We start from the raw sequence: 25,571 nt of genomic DNA, 5'->3' as shown, positions 1-25,571 counted from the left end.
TGCCCTTCAACAGAGGAATGGATACAGAAAATGTGGTACATCTACACAATGGAATATTACTCAGCTATCAAAAACAACGAGTTTATGAAATTCGTAGGCAAATGGTTGGAACTGGAAAATATCATCCTGAGTGAGCTAACCCAATCACAGAAAGACATACATGGTATGCACTCATTGATAAGTGGCTATTAGCCCAAATGCTTGAATTACCCTAGATCCCTAGAACAAATGAAACTCAAGACGGATGATCAAAATGTGAATGCTTCACTCCTTCTTTAAATGAGGAAAAAGAATACCCTTGGCAGGGAAGGGAGAGGCAAAGATTAAAACAGAGACTGAAGGAACACCCATTCAGAGCCTGCCCCACATGTGGCCCATACATATACAGCCACCCGATTAGACAAGATGGATGAAGCAAAGAAGTGCAGACCCGCAGGAGCCGGATGTAGATCGCTCCTGAGAGACACAGCCAGAATACAGCAAATATAGAGGCGAATGCCAGCAGCAAACCACTGAACTGAGAATAGGTCCCCTATTGAAGGAATCAGAGAAAGAACTGGAAGAGCTTGAAGGGGCTCGAGACCCCAAAAGTACAACAATGCCAAGCAACCAGAGCTTCCAGGGACTAAGCCACTACCTAAAGACTATACATGGACTGACCCTGGACTCTGACCCCATAGGTAGCAATGAATATCCTAGTAAGAGCACCAGTGGAAGGGGAAGCCCTGGGTCCTGCTAAGACTGAACCCCCAGTGAACTAGTCTATGGGGGGAGGGCGGCAATGGGGGGAGGGTTGGGAGGGGAACACCCATAAGGAAGGGGAGGGGGGAGGGGGATGTTTGCCTGGAAACCGGGAAAGGGAATAACACTCGAAATGTATATAAGAAATACTCAAGTTAATAAAAAAAATAAAAAAAAAAGAAAAAAAAAAGAATTTCAGGTAATCATTGTTCTTAACAGCTGAGTAGTACTGCATTGTGTAAGTGTACCACATTTTCTGAATCCATTTCTCTGTTGAAGGACATCTGGGTTCTTTCCAGCTTCTGACTATTAAGGCTGCTATGAACATAGTGAAGCATGTGTCTTTGTTATATGTTGGAGCATCTTTTGGGTATATTCTCAGGAGTGGTACAGCTGGGTCCTCAGGTAGGACTCTGTCCAATTTTCTGAGGAACTGCCAGACTGATTTCCAGAGTGGCTTGTACCAGCTTGCAATCCCACCATTAATGGAGGAGTGTTTCTCTTTTCTCTACATCCTTGAGAGCATCTTGCCTGTGTCTTTGAGGCTCTTTCCTACTTCCATTAGTTTCAGTGTATCTGGTTTTATGTGGAGTTCCTTGATTGAGTTTGATTTGAGCTTTGTACAGGGCGATAAGAATCAATTTTCATTCTTCTGCATGAATGCGAATTCTTCTACTGACCACCAAATGATCCAGCACCATTTGTTGAAAATGCTGCCTTTTTTTTTTAACACTGGATGGTTTTAGCTCTGTTGTCAAAGATCAAGTGACAATAGATGTGTGGGTTCATTTCTGTGTCTTCAATTCTATTCCATTGATTTACCTGCTAGTCTTTGTACCAATACTATAGCAGTTTTTATCATTATTGCTCTGTAATACAGCTGGAGGTTAGGGATGGTGATTCCCCCAGAAGTTCTTTTATTGTTGAGAATAGTTTTCTAATTGCCTTTGCTTCAGCTTGGCTCTGGGATCAGCTGCTGCCAGCCCCAACCCTGCCTCTTTCTCTCCTTACCTTTGCTCCAGGAGGGGTTGTGTTACCAGCTCATTCTTGAGACCCTAGAATGTGTGGATATAAGACATACAGACAGCTGTATTATTTTAGTACTTTCTGGCTAGGCACAATTGCTGGGTGCAGAATCTCCTGCCTGGAAAGGCATGCCCTCGTCAATTATTATCTCCGTTTCTCCACCTGCTCTAAACTTAATGGGTGTTTTAATTAGTCCCCACTAACCTCCTTGGCCCTTGCCTGTAGTGGAGGCTGCAGACCCTAGCTGCCCCAAAACCTTAAGTCAATTGTGCTTTCTTCTAGTTCTAAGGTATGGCCAAAAAGGCTCTTCTCTCTTCCCCTGTGTTGTTTTCCTCTTGGGACCTCAAAGCCCAGCAATTGTTTCTCGACTTCTTTATTGACAAATGAAGAACCAATTAGCATATAAGACCATAGAATGAGCACCTCCCCTTACATTCCTCCACTCAGCACCATTCAGGAGCTGGCATGAACCAGCAAGGGTGAGCATCTGCCATTAAGACAACTTGGTCTACAAAATTTAAAGTATTTTGTGGAAAAAAATGTTTTAGCTCCTGAACTAATGTGTCAATCTGTAAGGTTTTTCTAATTTGAACCCAGAAAAATATTTTAAGGGAATTAAGAAATAGATTGATATAGTTTCTTGACTACATAAAGTTCAGACATCAAAGTCAAGACTGGTTCACCTACTTTGTCTATGGACTAAAATGCATGCCAATTGGCAGAATCTACTATAGGGACACAAAAGTCTTCAGATCTTTGTCCTTCCAAATTGTAAAATTGAATCTTCTCCTTAGAACCTAAGATTTTCCATGTGGAAGCAAGCGATTCTTTTTTCTAATGTAGAATTCTGTCTTTCAGGTAGTCTTAGAATATTGCACTTGTAAACACAATGTCAGTCTAGCCTCAGGAAAAAGAGTGAGATATCTCAAATGCGTTCCTTAAAGCCCATCTGAAGTGAGAAATGGTTCAAGTGATGCTGGTGCTCACTGCATGAGAAATATAAAGATAGTACACTAGTTTCATCTGAGAAGGCAGAGCTTTGAATTGACCCAGCAGACATCTGGTCAACCAATTGCTGTTTAAAAGAAAAAACAGATTTAATTTTGAAGAATTAACTGTCACCATTAGACAGAAAATGCTCTTGTCAACAAGAGCTATGATCTCTGCTGGCCAAAAAAATGTTCCTCTCTATTTATTTTTAATTATTAATGATGTTTAAACTATCATTTTATTTGAATAAAATGGCTCTTGGAAGTTTTTCCAACAATCTTCATATACTGTATCATCACCTAGAATGATGTGTCTCACAATGTGGCTGCTCAGTATCTGTTACCTGTCACTTTCCAGTTGAAGACCAATTTTTAGGTCTGTCCAGGTATAGGAGCTCCACCCTTTCTTGCGGTAATGCTGGTGTTTGCATTTCACAGGCATCTGAGGTGGTTTGTATATCCTTTAATGGTGTAGCAGTTTGATTCTGTTCTCTTTTAAAGTCCACACCAAGCACCATTATAGGAGTAGTCAGGAAGTCCAGGCTTAGGAAACAAAGAAACAAACAAAAAACAACAACAAAAAGTTACTAACAGTGTGATGTTAATGTGTCATACATTGTCTGAGCCATATTTTTCAACTTGGGAATGACAAAGTCTTTATTGTACAGTGGATAAAAAAGGTAAGAGATGAGATTTATAGAATATATAACTTCAAAGACAAGTAAATACATGAGAATTGTGATGATTAGAAGTTATGTATGTGAAACAAAGTGGTATAGGATTTATAGACTTTGGATTACATATTGGATGAATTTGAACTCAGTGATGGTCAGTGTTTACAGGAGTCAGAAGGGAAGAGAATATTTCCCATGATTTTATTCATAAATGGTAAAATGAAAATGTTTACCATAGTGACATCTCTACATTTATACATTTACATTTAAAATTCATTTGTACACTTTACTTATCGGACGGGGACCACAAATAGTGGTGGTGATTTGTAGAGAAGATAGCACCTGAATACAAAATACTTTGGTGCTCCACCAGAGAGAATCCATTTCCAATGTTGAAGAACCCACTGATAAATATTTTCCTTGTTTCCTACATGATTTTTAACAAAAACGCAAAGATGATAGAAGGCTCTTATGCCATAAAGACTGGAGCATGGTGTTCTAGTTTCTTTCTAGTGCTGTGACAAAGACCATGACAAATGCAGCTAAGAGGAGGAAAGGATTCATCTGCTTTATACTTCCAGGTTATAGTCCATCATTGAAGAAAGTTAGGGCAGGAACTTAAAGCAGAAAACATGGAGGAATGTTGTTTGTTTGCTTCACAGCTCACTTGCTATACTTATATAGTTAGAGACTAGCTGGACAAAGAATTGTGATACCAAAAATGAACTGGTCTTTCCTAAATCAAATAACAGCCAATGTAGCTTTTCCCAACCTATGCCCACAGGTCAAACTGATTGAGACAATCTATCAATCAAGGCTTTCCCCAAAGATGATTCTAGGACACGTCGATTTGACAAAGGTGACTAGGACATACAATCGGGTCATTGACTTGGGGGTAATGTCTGGTAATTGTTGCCCTTGATTTACACTTAGCATATAGTTTGGAAGCCCCACATGCTTTGGCTTATTCTATTCTCACAGAATTTGAAACATACAGTGTTATTAACCACATTGCAGGTAGGAATCCAAATGAAACAGATAATTTAAAGTGGCATGAATAAGTAAATGGCAAAGTTATTTAGTCTGGCAAATCTTGCTTTTGAACCTGTGCAATTAATGCCTCACTAATATTTCTGAAATTATCACAGACTCAGTTGTTGGGAACAGATTTTCAAATCTCTGTTACTGGCTACAGCATATTGTCAGAAAAGACTCTCAGTCTTTCTTGACTCTTGTCCTACACTTAAAGGCAGCCAACTATATATTGCAGAGGATTTGAAATAAGATTAATATTAGAGTGGTTATATGATTATAATGATCTAAACTGTGACCCTTTCAAAATCTAAATAAGGGACTGTTGATAATCACCAGGGAAAATGATATAAATTAGATTGTCTTTTTATATTCATAGTCATTTTTGTAAGAACTAAAAAGTTTTCATATAAATTAGATGTGTCCTAGTACACATAGGATGACATAGGTCATTCTCATAGGGTATGGTTCAGCCTCAAAGAAAGACACTGTGTGTCTATGTGTCTGTGTCTGTCTGTCTGTCTCTCTGGTGAAATTACATGTCCTGTATACATTACATGTTAATTTATGTGTGTTAACATGTATGATTGTTTTCACTCACCCAAATACCTTTATTTTATGGGCAGTTTTGTGGGTAATCTTGAATGATCTCAACAGTTTCCTTATACATGATGATAAAATTTAACCTAACTTCTTTACAATGTCATTTCATATGAATAATACTTTCAAAGAGGTTTCTAATTTGGTAAGGATTATGAATCTATTAAAAAACTTTTTGATTAACTGATTTTTCATTCATGTGTATGAATGTTTTAACTCTATGTAAGTACACCATATGCAAACAGTACCCACAGAGACCAGAAGAGCGCATCTGATCCACTGGAACAGGAATTCCCTATGACTGTAGTATGTCATGTAGGTGCCAGAAACTCAAACTGGGACCGCCACATGAGCATTACTTTTAGTGAGCCATCTCTTCATTTCCAGACAAATTTTCAAAATATAGATTCTATATGAAATTTTTTTAGTTCTTCTGAGAATGACTATAAATATGAAAAGGACTGTTTTAAAAATATAAACACATTAATTTATTTTTCCTATATATTCAATGATTCACCCACGTTCTTGAACCCACATATGTTAGGTATCCAGGAAATTATCCAGAAAACAAGCAAGCAAATGGGCAGTCAAGAAAACTTCAGCTAGAAATGTAGAGCTATGCTAGCATTAAATCGTGGCGTGACATTATCTGGAGAGTAGTGGGAAGATGGATACATTAGATTTTAAGGAAAGGGATGTTTGTTTGACCTAGGATCTGAATAACAAAGACCTTAGATGGGAATGAAAGCTGGAAGGAGGATATTATTACTGAAGCCCAGTAATGAAAGGAAGGGAGCCGGAGGGAAAAATCATAGTAGAATGAAAGAGAGAATGAAGGTAGGAGATATCAGGCAGAAGAGGCAGTGAAAGCACAGTGAAAGGGGACTTATATGCATGACACATCTCTAGACTCAATAGAAGTCCAGATTTCAGCATGTCTGAGCCTAGATTGTCCTCATAGAGGACATTTCAATGTTTAGCAGGGCTTAGGCTTTATCTGTGTTTTTCTGTACACTGATGGAGCAGGGCAGAGCCTGTTAGATGATTGGGGATAGAGGCAGCTCCTCACTATTATCCAGTGTGTGACTATCCAGTCTAATTTAGCTCTAGCAATATCAGCCTGGCCCCTCATCACCATTGTATCTTGGGATAAGAAGATAAGAAAGTATCACAATCTGGTTTTTAGTTTCTTGGCACTTTCATTTACTGTGATTCTTTTCAAGAGTTGCAAGGGCTCATGAGTATTGCTTCTCAACAATAAAATGAATTTTCAAAGCTCTTCCTATTGAGAAGCAAGGTTTTTGAAAACTAGCAGAATGGCTAACAATATTTCATGGCAAGCCCTTTTGAGTGCCTTTGGTTATTGAGTGGGCAGGTACAGCAGCCCTTCCTATCAACTCTGAATTGGCTTGTTACTCTTGCTTCAGATGCACAAATTGGAGTGCTGCCTCCCAAACATAATGAATCAAATAAAGGAGTAGCACTTTTTGGGGGGACGGAAAGGGTCTGTAACCACTGAAGTTTGTCATTTTTAATTCTGCTGAGTTGGCAAGGGCAAAAGAAGAGAGAAATGGCTTATTTAATTTTTTTCTGTTACTATCCTAGTGGATCAAACAAATGAAGCACAGATTAGGACTAATATTTTGATATAGAGACTTAATTATGTAAGATTCAATTAATACAACAGAGGTCATTCTCACAACAGATATTCTCACAACCAAGGCATCTTTCCTTTGAGTGATGAGGACTCTTCCTTCACCAGGCTTGTGCTACACCAAGTCTCAACCTCCAAATAATATATGTGTAACACACACACACACATACACACACACACACACACACACACACACACAGACAAATTATATAATATATGTTATATTTACACTGATGGAGCATATATATTATAATATAATATTATATAATATTATACATATAATATTATATATATATATATATATATATATATATATAATTTCTCCCTGTACATAAATGCATCATGTAGTTGCAGTGCCCGTGAAGGCCAGAAGAGAGAGATGGATTTCCTGGAAATGGAGCTAGAGATGCTTTTGATGATCCCAGTGAGTTCCGGCCTTAGGTCCTTTGGAAGGACAGTTAGCACCCTAAGTCACTGAATAATCTCTCAAGTCACCCATCAATGAAAACTACTGAATCTTAAGGGCAATTTTTTTTTTTTCTTTTCCCCGTGTTCTAACTTTCTGATCAGGCTCACTTCAGCCTGGCTCTCCAAAACAGTAAAGTCAGACAAGAATGGGGAGGTTTAGGTATAACTTCTAGTTTACTGGGGTGTTTTTAAGAGTCCTAGTGAGAAATGAGTTAGTATAGCGCAGGGTGCATAATAATGCATGTTGATATTAATTCAGGGCTTAGCGAATCCAGTACATCTGAAAGGTCAACTCTCCAACTGGCTATCAAGTTTCAGCTACAGGAGAAACATTCAGATCTGCGCCTGCTCTGTTGGCATAGTAGCGCACCTTTCACTACTATTTTGAAATCCGTGTTTGTTTTCCAAATTACGACAGTCGTAAACGGTTTCTAAATTACGACAGTCGTAAAATCCGGTTTTTTTTTTTTTTCTCCTAAATACGACAGTCGTAAACCCAGTTTTCCTGACAGCTTCCTTGCTTTACATCAGCAATAACTATGGCGGCGTTCGGTTTAAGATTTGAAAGTGCTAGCAGTATTGAAGAAAGAAAAGAACAGACCCGTATTGCCAGGGCCGAGGTGTTACGCCAGGTACCCCTGCTTTGGAGAATTTTCTCTTTCTTTTTGAAACTGGGGGTTGTAAGGAGGGCATCTGAATGCTAGGTAGGCGCTTTCCCAGAATATATTAGTTCTTGAAATGCTTTCGTTTTTTAAATCTTAGGGTCTTGGAATGTTATTTAAAGTTGTAGTACTTGAGAATCCTGGAAGTTATTTCCCCACTCCTCTCGTCACTTCGATATTTCACCTGGTCTGATTTTGGTCTCTCTTTCCCAATGCAGTTGTCTCCTAAATGCTCTAACCGCCTACATTTATTGTTTCTCTCTGCAGAGAGATTGATATTAGTTCCCTTAGCTGTTAAGCCACTTATTCTTGACATTTCTGCCGTCTGGATTGCTCAGTTTCTGTGTCCGATGTCACATCTGAGGACTCTTACCAATTAAGTCGAAGTGTGAGTCATTGCTCCGGCTTATTGGAAGTAGGAAATATTTGAATACATTGGTGATTCCCCAAAACATTTCCTTTCAACTCTTAGGCTTAGGCCAGCTTTTACTGATTGAAACGCTGTTTAGCATAAGAGACTGAATATGTGCCCCCCCCCCAAGTTTGGGAACAATTCTCATTAACATTGAAATGTATGGAATTTATAAAAACGGAAGAAGCAAATTATTGAATTATCTGACCTGATTGTTACAATGAAAAAGAATTTGTAGTTGAACAGCAGAATGTTCCTTGACTATGTTTTTTTTTTATGATAAAAGAATTTTAAATACGTTTAAATGCATATAAAGAGTAGAAAATAGGAAGAATGAGTAATGGCTTCAATCACATTTTAAGGGTATAGGTGAGCAGTTAGTCTTGGTCAGATCAAACATAGTGATTATTGGCTGATTTCAAAATAGTTATAATGAATGCTCATCATGACTGATACTTCAAGCAGTTTTTGGAGGAAACTCTTTGTAAGCTGAGAAGAATTTTATACAAATCTACATGTAGTTTGATAAAGGCCAAAGTCAGCTTTGGAATTTGAGAGATGGATGAGAAAGCAAAAGAAACTTCTTGCACTGTATTACTGTTGCTGACTGCTGACTAGAATTTAGCTATATATTTTTTTCTTTTTAAGAGGATAATGTTTTTCTTAGTTGTATTGGGGTACACATATCGTCTATTTTGAAGGCATGGAAAAAAGTCAGCTTTAGAACTTTTGCGAAAGTCTGAAGAACTAGCCTCAGGGACTATGAAGGTTAAAGTGACTCCAAGTTGTATTTGAGGCAGGGAGAAAGGACATAGGCTAGTCTTAGACTGGATAATGTATGTGATTTGTACCCGAATTTACTGAAGATTGATAGTCTCAAAGAAAAGCTATTGATAGCTTTTTAAAAAACATTTTGTTTACACTTCAAATGTTATCTCCCTTCTCAGTCTCCCTTCCATGAACCCTTCCACCCCTTCCCCTCCTATTTGCCTCTAAGAGTTTTTCCCACCCATTCACCCCTGCCTCACCCCTCTAGCATCCCCCTTCTTTGGGGCATCAGACCTTTACAGGACCAAGCGACTCCCCTCCCACTGATGCTATATCAGGCAGTCCTCTGCTACATATGTAGTGGGAGCCGTGGACTGGCCAATGTATACTCTTTAGTTGGTGGTTTAATCCATGGGAGCTCTGAGGGGTCTGGTTAATTGATACTGTTGTACTTCCTGTAATTCCTTTCAGCTCCTTAACCCCTAACTCTTCCACTGGGACCCCAGGGCTCACTCCAGTGGTTAGCTGTGAGTATCTGCATCTGTCGTAGTCAGGTGCTGGCAGAGCCTTTCAGAGGAGAGCCATACCAGGTTCCTGTCTTCAAGACATCTTTGGCATCACATCAGCAATAGTGTCATAGGGTTTGATGTCTGCGATGGGGAGATCTCTGGATGACCTTTCCTTTAGCCTCTTTTTTTGTCCCTTCATTTTCTTCAGATAGGGACAATTCTGGGTTAAAAATTGTTAGATTGGGGGTGGGGGTGGTGGCACCATCCCTCCAATGGGGGCCATGTTTATCTACTGAAGGTGGTCTCTTCAAGTTCTATCTCCCTGCTGTTGGGTATTTTGGCTAATGTCATCCCCATTGGGTGCTGGGAACCTCCCGAATTCCTGGTGTCAGGGACTTTCCAGGGGTTCTCCAAGCACCTCCACTGCTGCTTCTTTCTATTTCTTCTCCTAGACCTGTGGACTTCTCTCCTGTCTCTTCCCATACCTGATCCTGCCTCTGTCCCTTCCTTCTTTCCTCCCCCTCCCTTTCCCACCCAGGACCCTCCTTCCCTCTGCTTCCTATAGTTTGTTCCCCTTTCTAAGTGAGTTTGACACGTCCACACTATGGCCTTCCTTCTTGTTAAGCTGCTTATGATCTGTGAGTTGTATCGTGGGTATTCTGAGTTTTTGGGGTAGTATCCACTTATCAGTGGGTACATACCATGTATGTCCTTTTGGTTCTGTGTTCTTCACGCGGGATGATATTTTCTAGTTCCATCATTTTACTTAAGAATTTCATGAAGTCATTGTATTTAATTGCTGAGTATTCCATTGTGTAAGGTACCCAATTTTCTGTATCCATCCTCTGTTGAGGGACATCTTGGTTGTTTTCAGTTTCTAGCTATTATAAATATGGCTGCTATGAACATAGTAGAACATGTGTCCATGTTGGAGCATCTTTTGGATATATTCCCAGGAGTGGTATAGCTGGGTCTTTAGGTAGAGCTATTTCCAATTTTCTGAGGAACAACCAGATTAATTTCCAAAGTGGTTGTACCAGCTTGCAATCCCACCAGCAATGGAGGAGTGTCCCTCTTTTTTCATATCCTCACAAGCATCTGCTGTCACCTATGTTTTTGATCTTAGCCATGCTGATTGGTGTGAGGTGGAATATCAGGGTCATTTTGATGTGCATTTCCCTGATGACTAAGGAAGTTGAACATTCTTTTAAGGGCTTCTCATCATTGGAGATTCCTCAGTTGAAAATTCTTTGTTTAGCTTTTTACCCCATTTTTTAATTGAGTTATCTGGTTTTCTGAGGTCTAACTTCTTGAGTTCTTTGTATATTTTGGTTATAAGCCCCTTACCAGATATAGGATTGCTACAGATCTTTTCCCAATCTGTAGATATGCTGAAGCTCTTCAGTTTCATGAGGTTCCATTTGTCAATTGTTGATCTTAGAGCCTGTGCCATTGGTATTTTGTTTAGGAAAATTTCCCGTGTGCTGATGTGTTCAAGGCTCTTTCTCATGTTCTCTTCAATTAGATTCAGCATATCAGATTTTATGTGGTGGCCCTTGATCTACTTGAGCTTTGTACAGGTTGGTAAGAATGCATCAGTTTGCATTCTTCTACATGGTGGCCTCCAATTGAACCAGCACCATTTGTTGAAAATGCTATCTTTTTTCCACTGTATGCTTTTAGCTCCTTTGTCAAAGGTGAAGTGACCTTAGTGTATGGGTTTATTTCTGGGTCTTCAATTCTATTCCATTGACCTACCTGCCTGTCCCTGTACCAATACTATGCAGTTTTTATCACTATTGCTCTGTAGTGCAGTTTGAGTTCAGGGCTGGTGATTGCCTTTGAAGTTCTTTTATTGTTGAGAATGGTTTTTGCTATCCTGGGTTTTTTATTTTCCTATATGAAATTGAGAATTGCTCTTTCCATGCCTTTGAAGAATTGTGTTGGAATGTTGATAGGGAATGCATTGAATCTGTAGATTGCTTTCAGTGAGATGGCCATTTTTACTAAGTTAATCCTATCGATCCATGGGCATGCTCTATCTTTCCATCTTCTGAGATCTTTGGTTTCTTTTTTCAGACATTTGAAGTTCTTGTCATACAGATCACTTGGTTGATTACTCAAAGATACCTTATATTATTTGTGAATATTGCGAAGGGTGTTGTTTCCTTAATTTCTTTCTCAGCCCATTTAGTCTTTTGTACAGAAAGGCTACTGATTTGTTTGAGTTAATTTTATATCCAGCAACGTTCCTGAAGTTGTTAATCAGGTATAGAAGTTCTCTGGCAGAATTTTTGGGGTTGCTTATGTATATTATCATATTATCTGCAAATAGTGAAAGTTTGATTTCTTTCTTTCCAGTTTGTATCCCTTCCATCTCCTTTTGTTGTCTAATTGCTCTAGCTAGAACTTCAAGTACTATATTGAATAAATAGGGAAAGAATGGGCATCTTTGTCTTGTCCCTGATTTTAGTGGGATTGCTTCAAGTTTCTGTCCATTTAATTTGATGTTCACTGTTGGTTTGTTGTATATTGCTTTTATTATGCTTAGGTATGCTTCTTAAATTCCTGTTTGTTCAATGACTTTATATGAAAGAGTGTTGTAATTTGTCAAATGCTTTTTAAGCATCGAATAAGAAAGCATGTGGTTTTTTTTTTTCCTTTGAATTTGCTTGTATTGTGGATGATGTTGATAGACTTATATTGAATCATCCCTTCATCCCTGGGAGGAAGTCTACTTGATTGTGGTGTATGATCATTTTGATATGTTCTTGGATTTTGTTTGCAAGAATTTAATTGAGTATTTTTGCATTGATATTCATAAGGGAAATTGGTCTGAATTTCTCTTTCTTTGTTGGGTCTTTGTGTGGCTTAGGTATCAGAGTAATTGTGGCTTCATATAGTGAACTAGGTAGTAGTCTGATTCTGTTTTGTGGAAGAGTTTGAGAAGTATTGGTATTAGGTCTTCTTGCAGGTCTGATAGAATTCTGTCTGAAAACTATCTGGCCCTGGGCCTTTTATGGTTGGGAGACAGTGACTGCTTCCATTTCCTTAGGACTTTTGGGACTGTTTAGATAGTTTATCTGATCCTAATTTAACTTTGGTATGTGGTATCTGTCTAGAAAATCATCCATTTCATTTAGATTTTCCAGTTTTGTTGCATATAGGATGATTTTTTAAAATTTCTTTGTTTTGTTTTGTTTTGTATCTCTCTTCATTTCTGATTTTGTTAATTTCAACACTGACTCTCTGTCCTTGTATTATTTTATTTTTTTCAAATTGTTCCTACAGTATAGAAGCAACTTTTTTGGTTACAATAGACCTTTCACTAACTTAGGAATCTTTATATGAAAGTGCTACCAGTTTTTGTTTTTGTACTTGAAAAGCAGTAATATCAATTGTCAGTTTGCCTTTTGTATTCTTTTGTTGTAGGCCAAACATAATTTTGAAAAAGAACAAAGGGATAAAGAACTTAAGCAACTTCGAGGTGAGGACACATGGATGCTACCTGATGTGAATGAGCGAATTGAACAGTTCGCACAGGTGAATATTAACAGATGTACCTGAATGTAATGCTATGATTTATTTTGTTATTTTTGGTACTTTAAGGAAGCTATGTAGCCCTGGCTGGTCTGGAACTTGTTATGTAGGTGAGGCAGGCTGCAAACACAAAGAAGTCTATCTTCCAAGTGCTGGGATTAAAGGCATGGCTTATGTCTTAAAAACAAAAAATAAAATACTATTCAAGTTAATATTAGAAACAATTTTTTCTTTACATTTCTTCTGTGTGTCTGTTTGTCTATGTGTCTGTATGTGTGGTGGTATATATGTTAAGGTCAGAGGACAACTTACCTGAGTTCTCTCCTACCTTGTGCATTCTAGGGATTGAACTCAAGTTGTCAGTAACATCTTTACTATGGTTGGTATTATTGAATAGTTGGTATTATTGAAGTTTATTTCTTCTGTCAACAAAATGTCTGTCTTGATGAGAGAGATTCACCATGATATGAAAAGCTTTTGTTATTTGTGTTGGCTGGTAGATTTAGTTATAAATCTGTGGTCTATTTTTAGGAAGCTTCTAGATTTGAAAAGACAGTGTTTTACAGTTTATGGGTTTTTTCCCCATCAAGCCTTCTTTTCTATTTTTACAAATTTTCTGCAGCTTTCCTCCTGACACGTGCCCCACACTGGTACAAGGTTTGTTTTTTTTTTTTAATTAACAAATGTTAATTTATATTTATAGAGTACACTGATAATTTGATCTGTGTACACTTTATAGGAAGAGTTAGTTGAGGTTATGTGCCCATCATTCACTCATAATTTTTGTGGATATTAAATTGAAAATATTAAAATATCTGTTTCTTGGGAATTTATAAAGGCTTAATATGTATTAATGACTGGTTGTATGTATATGTCTTAGTTAGGGTTTTATTGCTGTGACCAGATACCATGATCAATGCAAGTTTTATAAAGGACATTTAATTGGGACTGGCTTACAGGTTCAGAGGTTCAGTCCATTATCACAAAGGCGGGAGCATGGCAGCATCCAGACAGGCATGGTACAGGAGGAGCTGAGAGTTCTACATCTTCATCCAAAGGATGTCAGGAACAGACTAAGCATCCCTCAGGCAGCTAGGAGGAGAGTCTCCAAGCTACCCCCACAGTGACACACTTCCTCCAACAAGGCCACATCTTTTAATAGTGCCCCTCCCTGGGCCAAGCATATGTAAACCATCTCAGTATATATCTGTATTTATTTGATAATATGGGTCACATACAAATATGTAACCAAAACTTTGTTCATATATTTTTCTTGTAAAAAATCTGAGCTAGTTCATTGACTAGTCGTGCTTATCTTATAGAAAGTACATTTAGATTTCTTGGAGAATTTTATATTTCTCTAAGTATGTATGGAGTCATAATTTTCATTTCTTCTCATGAAAGATGTAAAGTCTCTTGGAACATGGATTTTTCTTTCTATTCAAAGTGTCTTTCTCTTAAAATTAGGTAAGATTAAATTCCTTTTATACTTGTTCAAATTATTAGGAACATTCTGAGAAGAAAAAGAAGAAAAAAAACAAGCATTCAAAAAAAGTGAAGAAAGAGAAGAAAAAGAAGAGGAAGAAACAGAAATGTCAGATACAGAGTGAGTCAACTGACAACTCTTCAGTAAGTACACACCAGGACTAGGATCTGAGGCTGGGGGAGTATGACTTCAGTGACAAGTGTGTAGGAATTGATGGTGCAAGAGACCTTAAAGTATTACTACTTATAGAAAGATGTCTTGTCTACAAGATACACACTTAAGAATTCCCCTGGCTATGTAGATAGTGGTTCCAGAAGATGGGATATCATTTAGTCATCATTGTTGGTGGAGATGTGATGATTATAAAATGCTCAGGGAAATAGAAAGGTGAATGCCCGCATTAAAGAGCTCCATGAGAAGGAGAGGAAATCATTTTAATTGAGTGTCTGAAAAATTATAAGGCAAAGCAGCAAGAAATTGTATTATAAAAATAAGGGAAAAGAGTTTTAAAATACTGGGGTCTTTTTCTTTTGTACTTCTGTTTCCATCATAGAAATTAAGTCTTCAAAGTAGAATTTGTTTATCTTTTGGGTCAAAAGAGAAAAGAGTGTTGGGTACCAGTTCTAATCTCTGGGGACTCAGAGTAAATGAAAGCAGGCCATCTCTTTTATACTATTTTCAAGAAGAAAGGGGTTATGTGTAGACAGTGATGGCCTAGAAATGTTTAGGGTTGATTACTTCCCCAAACAAAACTGGGTTCTGACAGCAGGAAGGAAGTGAGATTCTGAAATCTTAATAATAGGAAGCCAAGCAAGATAGGTACTGTTGTCAGGTTTCCCTGTAGTACTCCAAATGAGTGGTGGATAGAGATTGGGAAAGGCAGAAGAGCAGGAAAGATGGAGCTCCTTGAACTTTATTTATTTGACTATTGATTTGTGAAGGTGACAATGAGATCTGTTTTAAGACTTTTGGAAGAGGAGGAGGAGGAAGAGAAGGAGGAAGAGGAAGAAGAAGAGGGGGAAGAGGAGGAAGAAGAGGAAGAGGAGGAGGAGATTGGATTGGAGCTGGGGAGTTGGGATTCAGGTGGGCTCCCAGGGCATTGATGTGGTGCTTGCTACATGGCATATTTGACTAGTGTTTGGGAATTAAATATCAGCTTGTCTGACTGGGTAAGATGATCCTCCAATTTTTGATTTCATGATGCCAGGTAACTCAGTTTAGAAATCCAGCAGAAGAAACAGGTTTTGTGGAAGATGATGGGATTATGTGTTCTTGAATTTAGTAGAATATTCATGGTGGTGATTAAGTCACTGACGCTTTAGTTGGACCAGGGAAAAAAAGGTACTCAAAACCATAAAGGTAAATATTATAATGGTCCCAAAGGAGTGTGTAGAGAATAAAACATGCAATAATGACAAGAGGAAACCAGCATGAGTGTTTTAAAATGGAGCAAAGAGGGGAGAGTACACAAAGGAAATGCAGAATAAAGATTGAGGATTAGACTGGAGAGTATTTTGAAAATCTTGAACATGGGTCATCAACAGAAGTGAGGTTCTAGAGATAAAAATTGGAATACTTTGCTGAGCTTGACGAATTTTGAAGAGTTGTTTCTAGATTAGTGTGTATGATAATTAAGAGTTTAGAGAAATGTTTTGGCACTTACATTTTTAGTAATATTGTCTTAGAAAAAGGAGTAGGAAGATGAATTGCTGCTACAGGGATACGTAGGCCAGGAAATCCTTCCCCCCCTCAAAAATAAATAAATAAATAAAAAGGTTTGGGTATGAAATGCTTCAGCATACGAATCTCTAGGCCTCCAGGGCCCATTGAAGTAAATCAGAAGGAGAGTGAGGTGACAGGAGTGAGGCCAGATGCTTACAGCAGGAGGAGTTGATAGGTTAGACCAAGCACAACTGTAAGTAAATTTACCAGGAAGTTGAGGGGAATAGGTAGGAAGCCAAAGTGGTTTATTTTTGCTAACAGAGAACTTGTTTAAAGTATGGGAAATGTTAATTGGTAGAAAACTCCAGGAGGGTGCAAAGAGAGATAACAGAAGTACCGTTATAGTTTGTATATGCTCAGCCCAGGGAGCGGTGCTATTAGAAGGTGTGCCCCTGTTAGAGTAAGTGTGTCACAGTAGGTGTGGGTTTTAAGACCCTTATCCTAAGCTGCCTAGAAGTGAGTATTCTGCTAGTAGCCTTCAGATAAAGATGTAGAACTCTCAGCTCCTCCTGTATTATGCTTGCCTGATGTTGCCATGTTCACGCCTTGATGATTCTGGACTGAACCTCTGAAGCTGTAAGCTAGCCCCAAATAAATGTAGTCCTTATAACAGTTGCCTTGGTCATGATGTCTGTTCACTACAGTAAACCCTAACTAAGACAGGTACAAAGTAGACAAAAGGGATTGTGGCTTCTGTGGTAATAGAACTTACTACCTAAACCAACTAAGGATCAGAAGGTGAATTCTGGTTTCATTAGTGTCATGAAGTTTCAGGTGGTTATTGCTTTTGTCTGATTTGGAATGTTGGTGATGAGGTACTGAGCGGTTGGTCAGCATATGGTAAGACAGAAAAAAACCCTCACCCTGTAGAACTCCTGTGACAAGACTCCCTAGAATTCAAACTTCTTTATTATTTTACTTTATTTTAGCAAATTGGTAGTCCTCTGAAGAAAGTACTAATAGACTGTCCCATTTTAAAATGGGACTATAAATTCCCATTTTAATGCATGGCTTCAAGAATTTTGATGGAAACACTAAATTGCTTTGACAGTATAAACTTGAGTTAAGCTAGAAATATGTTTATAATGATTATTTGTAAAAAAAAAGTGTATATGAATATAAATAAGTTCTGGCATTTAAATCCAAATTAAGGCATGTATGAATGAAACAGTATAACCTACTTTGCCTCGGGAAACAGTTGGCAGTTGTTGTGGCAGAGCATAAATATGTTTTACATGTTGATTGTATTACTTGACACACATCCTTGTATATTTTTTTATTCATACTTATATCTTAAAGGGCTAAAGAAAGAGCTCAGTAGTTAGGAGAATTTGCTGGTCTTTCAGAAGATGGAGGCCCAGTTGTTCTTCGCTTCCAAATTGGATTGCTTACAGCAGCCAGCTATATCTTCAGCTCCAGGACATCTAAACACTGTGTTCCATACAAACACACACACACACACACACACACACACACACACACACACACACACACATCTTAAAAAATTTTAGAAAAAATTGAGGAAATTCACTGAATAGTAGAACACCAAGTTTCATTACAGGTACTTGCCTCGGTTGGTAAGAGTGCCATACAGCAAGCACGAGAGCCTGAGTCTCAGCCACTTGCATCCACGTAAAAAGCTGTGTATGGCTGCATAAACCTATAACTCAAGAACTGTGTAAAAGCAGAGACTTTCTGGAGCTTGCTGGCTGCTAAGCCCAAGTTCAATTAGAGACTCTTACAAGGGAATAAAGTGAGGAATAGTAGAGGAGGGTGACCTAATGTCCTCTTCTGGCCTCTAAATACATGTTTATGGGCATGTGCATTCTCACACACATACACATTGACCATTCACAAGTGCCACACACATAACATGCACATACACATGCGATTTTCTTTTCTCACTGGGTTTGCTTTGGTGTTTGCTCATATGATCCCATTAGCATCCGAGTTTCCCAACTGTTCACTAGAAGATATTTTGTAGGTCTTTTTTTATATAAGTATGCAGATTTGTGAATGTCACCTATATGCTAAATGTTCTTAGAGCTCTGAAGACGAGTGGGTTGAGGCTGCTCCCTCCCAGATACCTGGCAAAGAAAAGACCTGGAAGGTGAAAGACAAAAAGACAGAAAAAGAATGTGACAGCCAATCTATTCAGGTGAGCACCCACATGATTTCAGAGACAAATGGAGTTAGACTTTAGCAGTAGTTTTTGAACCCTTTCTACAGAAATGCTAATTGCTGATGTTCAGACTGGCCTTCTGCTACAGAAGATGAATCTCATCTGTGCTACAGCCATTCAGAGGTTCCCAGCTATGGTTGTTAGCATTTTCCTCTTTTGAGGGATTTACCCAACACTGTTCTCCTGTCTGAACCTCCTGTGTGTGTGTCTCGTCAGGTCTTTTCTTTCTCTTCCCCTTATGTCATAATTTGCTTATCAGTGCTTGTAATTGAGTAGTAAATACATTTTGAGTTCTGGTTCAAATACTTAAGAAAGAATGTAATTTACCCACTTAGCCACAGATGAAGGAAGAAAGGTGAATGTTTGATTGTGTACACTAGAATCTATGTTGGCTGTTTTTATACTTGTTATTTTGTTTACTCCTTAAAACACACTTGAAAGGTGAGTACGTTTTCACACTTTTATAAGGGAGAGACTAAGGTGCAGCAAAAATGAGAAACCTGTGAGTGGCTAGCCATGCTGTGTTTGCTCCAGGCTGGTACCTGCAGTCTGTAATCTTATGAAGCTCTTAAGTGATGATTGAAATGGCTTCTTTCTTTTAAACAGCACGATGAGTGGATGACTGTTGATTTTATGTCCATTAAAACTGTGTCTTCATCATCACTCAAAGCTGAAAAGGAAACTCTAAGACAAATAGAGCAGGAGAAAACTCAAGCGTTAGAGCAGGTGAGAAAACGGGTTCAATGTTTCAATTTTTCAATTGACCTTAAATAAACTAATATGTTGTTTTATGTATTTTATTTTATTGTTTCATGTATTTTATTTATATAAATGCCAATTTATGTAAATTGCCAATTTATTTGTAAAAATAGTTTTTTAGTGGTGTTTAACAACAATCAGAACTAAGAACTGTGAAACAAATTTTTTAAAGTAAATTTCTTATAGGAAACCGTTTAATAGTATACTAGGTGTTAAGAGATGGTTCAGCAGTCAAGAATACTGGCTGCTCATCCCAGACAACCCAAATTGGGCTTTCAGCACATGGCAACTGGCAGCCATATGTGACTCTACTTCCAAGGGTTTCAATGTCTTACTTTGGCCTCTGTCGGAACTACACACATGTGCCTCTCAGACATGCATGCAGGCAGATCATACATATAAAATATTTCATAAAACAAAAATAACTATGTAATTTGTATAAAAGTATATACTATATTCTGGCTGTAGAGATGACTCAGTGGTTAGCATCACTGCTCTTTCAGAAGACCCAGATTCAATTCAGAACCCACAGTGGGTGTGGTTTATGGCTACCTGTAACCCAACTTTAGGAGAGCCAATACTTCTGGCCTGGGCAGGCACCTACACACATATTCACATGTTCCCACCTGGACACAGACACATAAAATACTTCTCATAAGACATAATGCTAGATGTGTAAATTTAGGCGAATGTAGTTGAGCAATTGTGTGTTATATGGCTGTTATGAACTACAGTTAAACAATCAACTGAACCTTCTGTATGTTTATAAATTAGTTATCATAAGAATGCTTTCAAGACACATAGAACTCCATAGGAGTTCGAATTAAATGTAACCATGGTAATTATCTTGGTCATATGAATATCAGAGGACATGGGTTTTAGAATATCTTGTCTGACTTTTATAAAACCATCTCCTGAGTGAGACTTGGAGGTCATGAGACATGGGAGGCGTTCAATAAAAACACATGGGCATGAGTTAGACATTGTTGCCTGCAAGTTACATAACATGTCTTAAGAATTGTAAATGGTTTGTCAAGGCTTGTATATCTGAGAATTAGCCACTTCAGATTTACTAATCATTTTTATGCTGGGTTGACTTTTACACTCTAACCTTTTAAAATATTTTGTTATAGTCCAAACTGCTAGAAAGAGAATTGAATCCATACTGGAAGGACGGGGGTACAGGTCTCCCACCGGAAAACTGTATACTGCCAGTTACTAAAGGTATCTCTATATTTTTTGTAGACGCGTAGGCATTTCTGAGTTTCCAGTAATGAGAGGAATAAAAAGATTAAAATATGTTATATACATGTCTGAAAATGTCATAATAAAACATCTGAAAATGCCATAATAAAACCCATTAATTTGTACAGTTAATATGCACTAATAAAATCCATACAAATTATTGTATTTCAGAGTTTCTAGTAGGATGACTTGGATTTATATTTAACATGATATTTATAAAACATGCGGTATTTTGTATTTTTTTTTAAGATTTATCTATTTTATGTTTATGATTACACTGTCGCTGTCTTGAGGCTCACATAGATGGTTGTGCGTCATCATGTGGTTGCTGGGAGTTGAACTCAGGACCTTTGGAAGAGCAGTCAGTGCTCGTAACCTCTGAGCCATCTCTCCAGCCCCCAGTCTTTTGAATTCTTAGTGTTTGGACAGTTTATGGATTTGGGAACAAGATGATTGAGTACATATTGCCATCATTTGCAAATTTCTATTTTAAACAGGCTAAGACAGACATAATTATGTGAAACTTTTGCATTTGATTTGATGAATTCTATAGTAAAAATATAAAAATATATTTAGTTTAAAATTTATGAAAATAATGTATAAACATTAATGATACAATTTTACTGCCTTTAGAAATTCATCATTTGTCAGCATTCATTAAATTTGTCTTGCTCTCTGGAGAGTGCTGTTGTTTTCCAGTAGACGAAGACAAAATAGGTGTGCTTTACAATTAAAAAATGTACATAGTGCTCAGCATGTTGTATTGCCAATTTAGTAATAAGTTTAAATACAGTTGAACCAGAATAAAATATAAATAATGATGCTATCTTTCTGTCATGATTTTTTATCAGTAAGATCTTTTCTTGATTTTTACTTATAATTCATTTCTATTTGACTGCTTCTTAAGATTCTTTATTGTATCGGAGAATCAAATTCACCTATGAGATGACTCCACCTGATAGACATCTTTAGGATTCTTAGTAATTTTTCGAAGTTATTAGAAACTGCAGGTTCCAATTTTGCTTGTAGTATGGGCAAAAATGTCTTTACTGGATTAAGTCAATACCAATAATGTTAGTCATATACAGCTCTCTTTGAAATACAGTTTTCTAGAAAGTTAACAAGTAGGGAACAATGAGTTAACACAGCCTGACCTTATGAGTCTGATACCCCTAAGTGTCACTCCAGTGTCAGATAGTCAAGTGAGGTCATGTTTCAGGAGAACCTAGAGTTGACACTTAATCTGTGGATTTGGTATTCAGCAGGTTTTGAAGGACACTGAGTATAAAAGGCATGGAGTTCTGCCTTAACTACTGTATTAGCAGGAGTAGAATAAATTGAAGCATCTAGGAGGGAACACTTTTCCATTTCATGCATTCCCTACATTTCCCATGCATTTAATTAGAAAGAAAATGACAAAAACCTGTATGTTAGAGGCTCAGATTCCAGAGTTAACATGAAGTTTATAAAATCTACTGTACATTACTTTGGTTAGAACATGTTATGGATAGAACTATTAGGGACTTGAGTGTTTTAAGGGCATGTTAGCATTAAGTACCAGCGAGAGTACAATGGTGTGAAAGACTTAGATTTTGGAGTAAAGACTTCTTGGAATTTGAATTTTGGCATTTCCATTTATTTGTTTTATGACATGGTGAAAGTGTTTTAACCTTTCAGAGACCAATCCATTGAGATGTGATAGGGACTACTGACAGTGTCTATTTTACAAGTTATTGTGAAAATTGAAGAAAGCTTCCAGGACTGTGTCTGGTATCTAGCAATCCCTCCATATTGATAATGTCCAGTACTTACTCTGTGGTGAAATATATTGAAAAGGTTATATTGACAGTTTTTTTTTAACAATTAGTATACCATATCTTTAGTAATTCTTTATTAATCTTAGCTTTCTTCTCAGAATACTGAGAGCAGAAGCAATAGAGCTGTTTTGTAGGCTATACAAAGTTATTTTAGATTTTATTTGAAACCTGGTCTTACCAGGGAAGTGTTCATGATTGCAGGCCTGCTTCATTGTTTTTTTCTTCTCTTTTCTTTCTTTCTTTCTTTTCTTTTCTTTTTTTTTTTTTTTTAATGTTCTTAGTTGACACTGGTTTATGGGGCTTTTTCAGTGAACACTTGTTGATTCTTCTTCCTCCTCTCTTTCTTGGATTTTTTTGTTAAAGTCTTTGAATTTAAAGAACCTTTAAATTAATTAATTAGCTGCTTTATTTAACACTAAGACATCAAAGTTCAAAGAAATGAATGACCTGCTTTTTGATGTTAAAACTATTTAGTTGTAGCAGGAGACTTCAGTCTAGGATTTCTGATGCTCATTCCCCACCTCTCTTTAGTATTTCTGTACTAATTTGTCTTCTGAAAGAAATAGTAGAAATTTCTGGGGTTCCTTTGGTTGTGTTTTGTTTATTACAATGTAACTTCTTAGAACCATGAAATTAAAACACAATTTTAGACTTATTTAAAAAATAGGTTTGGGATACATTATATATTATACTTAGTTATATATTAAGTGTGTTATACCACTGACTTCATTGTAAAAATGATAACTTTTTTCAGCACGAAGGGCTAGAGCCATGTTCATGATTTTTGATCATGCTGTGTTTAACAATTTTTATAAGTAGTAAATATTCATTAAAACATGTTAATTGAATCTGAGGATGCTGCTGCAAATTATTCTGTTTGCTTTATAATATTAAATTTGATTTCTAAAGTTAGAATTTAATTTGATATTGAATTGGTTGGATTTTATTCCTGTTTATTTCCTTCATACACACACACACACACACACACACACACACACATACACACACACACACACACACTATAGGGCAAACAGATTACTTTTGTTCTCCCCTATTTCTTTTGGGACTGCTAATACCTTAGTGGCAGTTTAAAGTCTGTTTTGCTATTAGTGTTGTGTTTAAACTTTAAAAAAGTTTTTAAAAATTATTTTTATTTACGTGAATATGTGGAGTTGGGATGTATGGAAATGTGACTTTCAGGTGCCTATGCGAGCCAGATCTATCAGATCTGGAGCTAGTGTTATAGACATTAATGAGCCAAATGATGTGGGTGTGGGAACTGAACTCTTGGTTCATCTGTTAGAGGAGCACAAGCTCTTGACCCTGAGCCATATCTCCAGCCCTTCTTCAGCCCCTAATTAAAGTCTGACATGCACTGAAAAGTAAGAGCACAGTGAAGATTGTCATAGAGTGTCATTAGAAATCGGCACATCTTGAAGAAGCAACAGTTTCAACACCCTGGAAATGTTCTTGTCCCCTCTAGTAACTATATCACTATAGGGTAATGAGTCCTAGTTTTCATTACCAAAGTGGTACTCTTTGCCTCTTTATTTCTTTTGTCTGCATTTCAAATTCCTCCATAGTGTTGTGAAAAGCTGAAGCTTATTCTCTTTACTGTAAATTATTCCATTTAAGAACAGATCATGATCCCTCTCTGGTCATGGCCATTTCCATGTTTGACGTATTATATAGGCTGTTATGTTATGAAGATTTTTATGCATGCCATTGGGAACTTTATGTGTTTCTTGGCTTTAGAGCTGGAGGGATCTGAAAGCAGTTTTCATTGGTGCAAGAGAACCAGGAACGACATATTAATTAAATAATCAATTAAATTTCTTTGTATAGATTAAAAATATGAGGCACACACGTGAGAGAGTGTGTGTTTATTAAAGACATTCAAATGTTCATAGTTGCTAATCACAGCTAAGGTTTATCTTAATGACATTACCTTCTAAAACTTCCTTGTTTATACTTTGTGTTGCTTCTCAGTTATCTTTGTCCTCTCTGCACATTTATTCCATGTTTCTGGGAGTGCCAATCCCACTATATATTTTAAAATAAATCTGACTCATTGCCTTGAGCTCATTTTATGGAATTTTCCATGACCTTCCAGTTAAAAATAATACTTAAGCTGAACGAGGTGGCATATCCATTTAATCCTAGCGTTTAGGAGGCAGAGGCAGGTATACCTCTTGAGTTCAAGGCCAGCCTGGTACATATAATAAATAACGAAGTGTGAAGTTGCATAGTAAGATCCTATCTCAATAAATAAATAAATAAATAAATAAATAAATAAATAATCTTCTACTTCTTTGATTTCTCCATAGCTTTCTTATATTGTGTAAATTTATTTTTGTTCTTTTAAATGGTGTTTACTTATAATTTTGTTTCTCTTTTCATCATGACAAGCCTTTGTAGCTTGCAAGAGTAGGTATGTAAATATATGGTGAAATTTGATTGTGGTTATAACTTTCAAATATTCAAGGAAAGTAACTTTATACTTTAAAAATGATTAAAAACAGTAAATATTAATTGTACAATAACCACCTAATAAATATAACTAATGCTTATATTGGAATTTAGCTGGAGGAGTAGAGGATGGTGGATTAAGCTGGCTAAGAAAGTCTTGTCAAAGAATGAAGGAACAAGCTCAAAAAGAAAACAGAAATTTTGAAGATATTGTAGCTGAAAAATATGGGGTAGGTATTTGTGTTTTAAGAAGATATATATTGCTTTCATAGTTACTTGAAAAACTGTCTTTGTTTGGATTCATGAAACATTTTGAACTGATATTCTTTTAAATAACTTCCTCTTGTGATTATGTAAGGATATTGCTTAGAAATGTTTTTACATTTATTTATTTATTTATTTATTTATTTATTTATTTATTTATTTATTTATTTATTTATTTTGTGTGTGTGTATGGAGGAATGTTCACATGCAAAAGGGCCTATATGGAATTCATGGGAGTCAGTTTTGTCCTTCCCTCATGTTGTATTAGAATACATGTGCATCCCAGGAATTAAACTCAAGTCATCAGGCTTGGTGGCAAGTGTGGTTAGCCAATTAGCTATCTTGCCTATCTTGGCTATAGTATCATAAGATTAACATAATGAATGTAAAACCCAAGTGTGTAAAATGTAAAATATGCATATGTTTAGTGTAAAAGTAGCATTTTTCTCATTGGAACAAAATTTAAATAATACAGAGGAGTTTCTGTAGTATGCATTTAGGGCTAAGTATTGTTCATATCATGGTATTCTGGAGAGTTTCATATATTGTAGC

The 25,571-nt window shown here is 36.9% G+C and overlaps 1 protein-coding gene across 3 annotated transcripts in view; it reads left to right on the top strand.

The window, feature by feature from the left end:
* The first annotated feature begins 7,615 nt into the window (after positions 1–7,615).
* Positions 7,616–25,571, top strand: part of Cwf19l2 (CWF19 like cell cycle control factor 2) — a 66,529-nt gene continuing 48,573 nt past the window's right edge. For 2 of the 3 annotated variants that reach the window (XR_005505551.2, XM_063262176.1), the window contains exons 1-7: positions 7,616–7,816; positions 12,968–13,078; positions 14,582–14,704; positions 18,328–18,441; positions 19,072–19,191; positions 20,358–20,448; positions 24,870–24,985. Coding sequence is in view for 2 of the 3 variants with exons in the window: in XM_063262176.1 (XP_063118246.1) it covers positions 7,724–7,816; positions 12,968–13,078; positions 14,582–14,704; positions 18,328–18,441; positions 19,072–19,191; positions 20,358–20,448; positions 24,870–24,985 (768 nt within the window). In the remaining variant the exon portion in view is untranslated. The remainder of the gene's footprint in view (positions 7,817–12,967; positions 13,079–14,581; positions 14,705–18,327; positions 18,442–19,071; positions 19,192–20,357; positions 20,449–24,869; positions 24,986–25,571) is intronic. The other variant, NM_001135003.1, reaches the window with a different exon arrangement.

The sequence above is a fragment of the Rattus norvegicus genome, chromosome 6 (assembly GCF_036323735.1).
Source record: "Rattus norvegicus strain BN/NHsdMcwi chromosome 6, GRCr8, whole genome shotgun sequence".
NCBI classification, from domain to species: Eukaryota; Metazoa; Chordata; class Mammalia; order Rodentia; family Muridae; genus Rattus; species Rattus norvegicus.
This window is presented reverse-complemented; position numbering and strand designations above follow the sequence as displayed.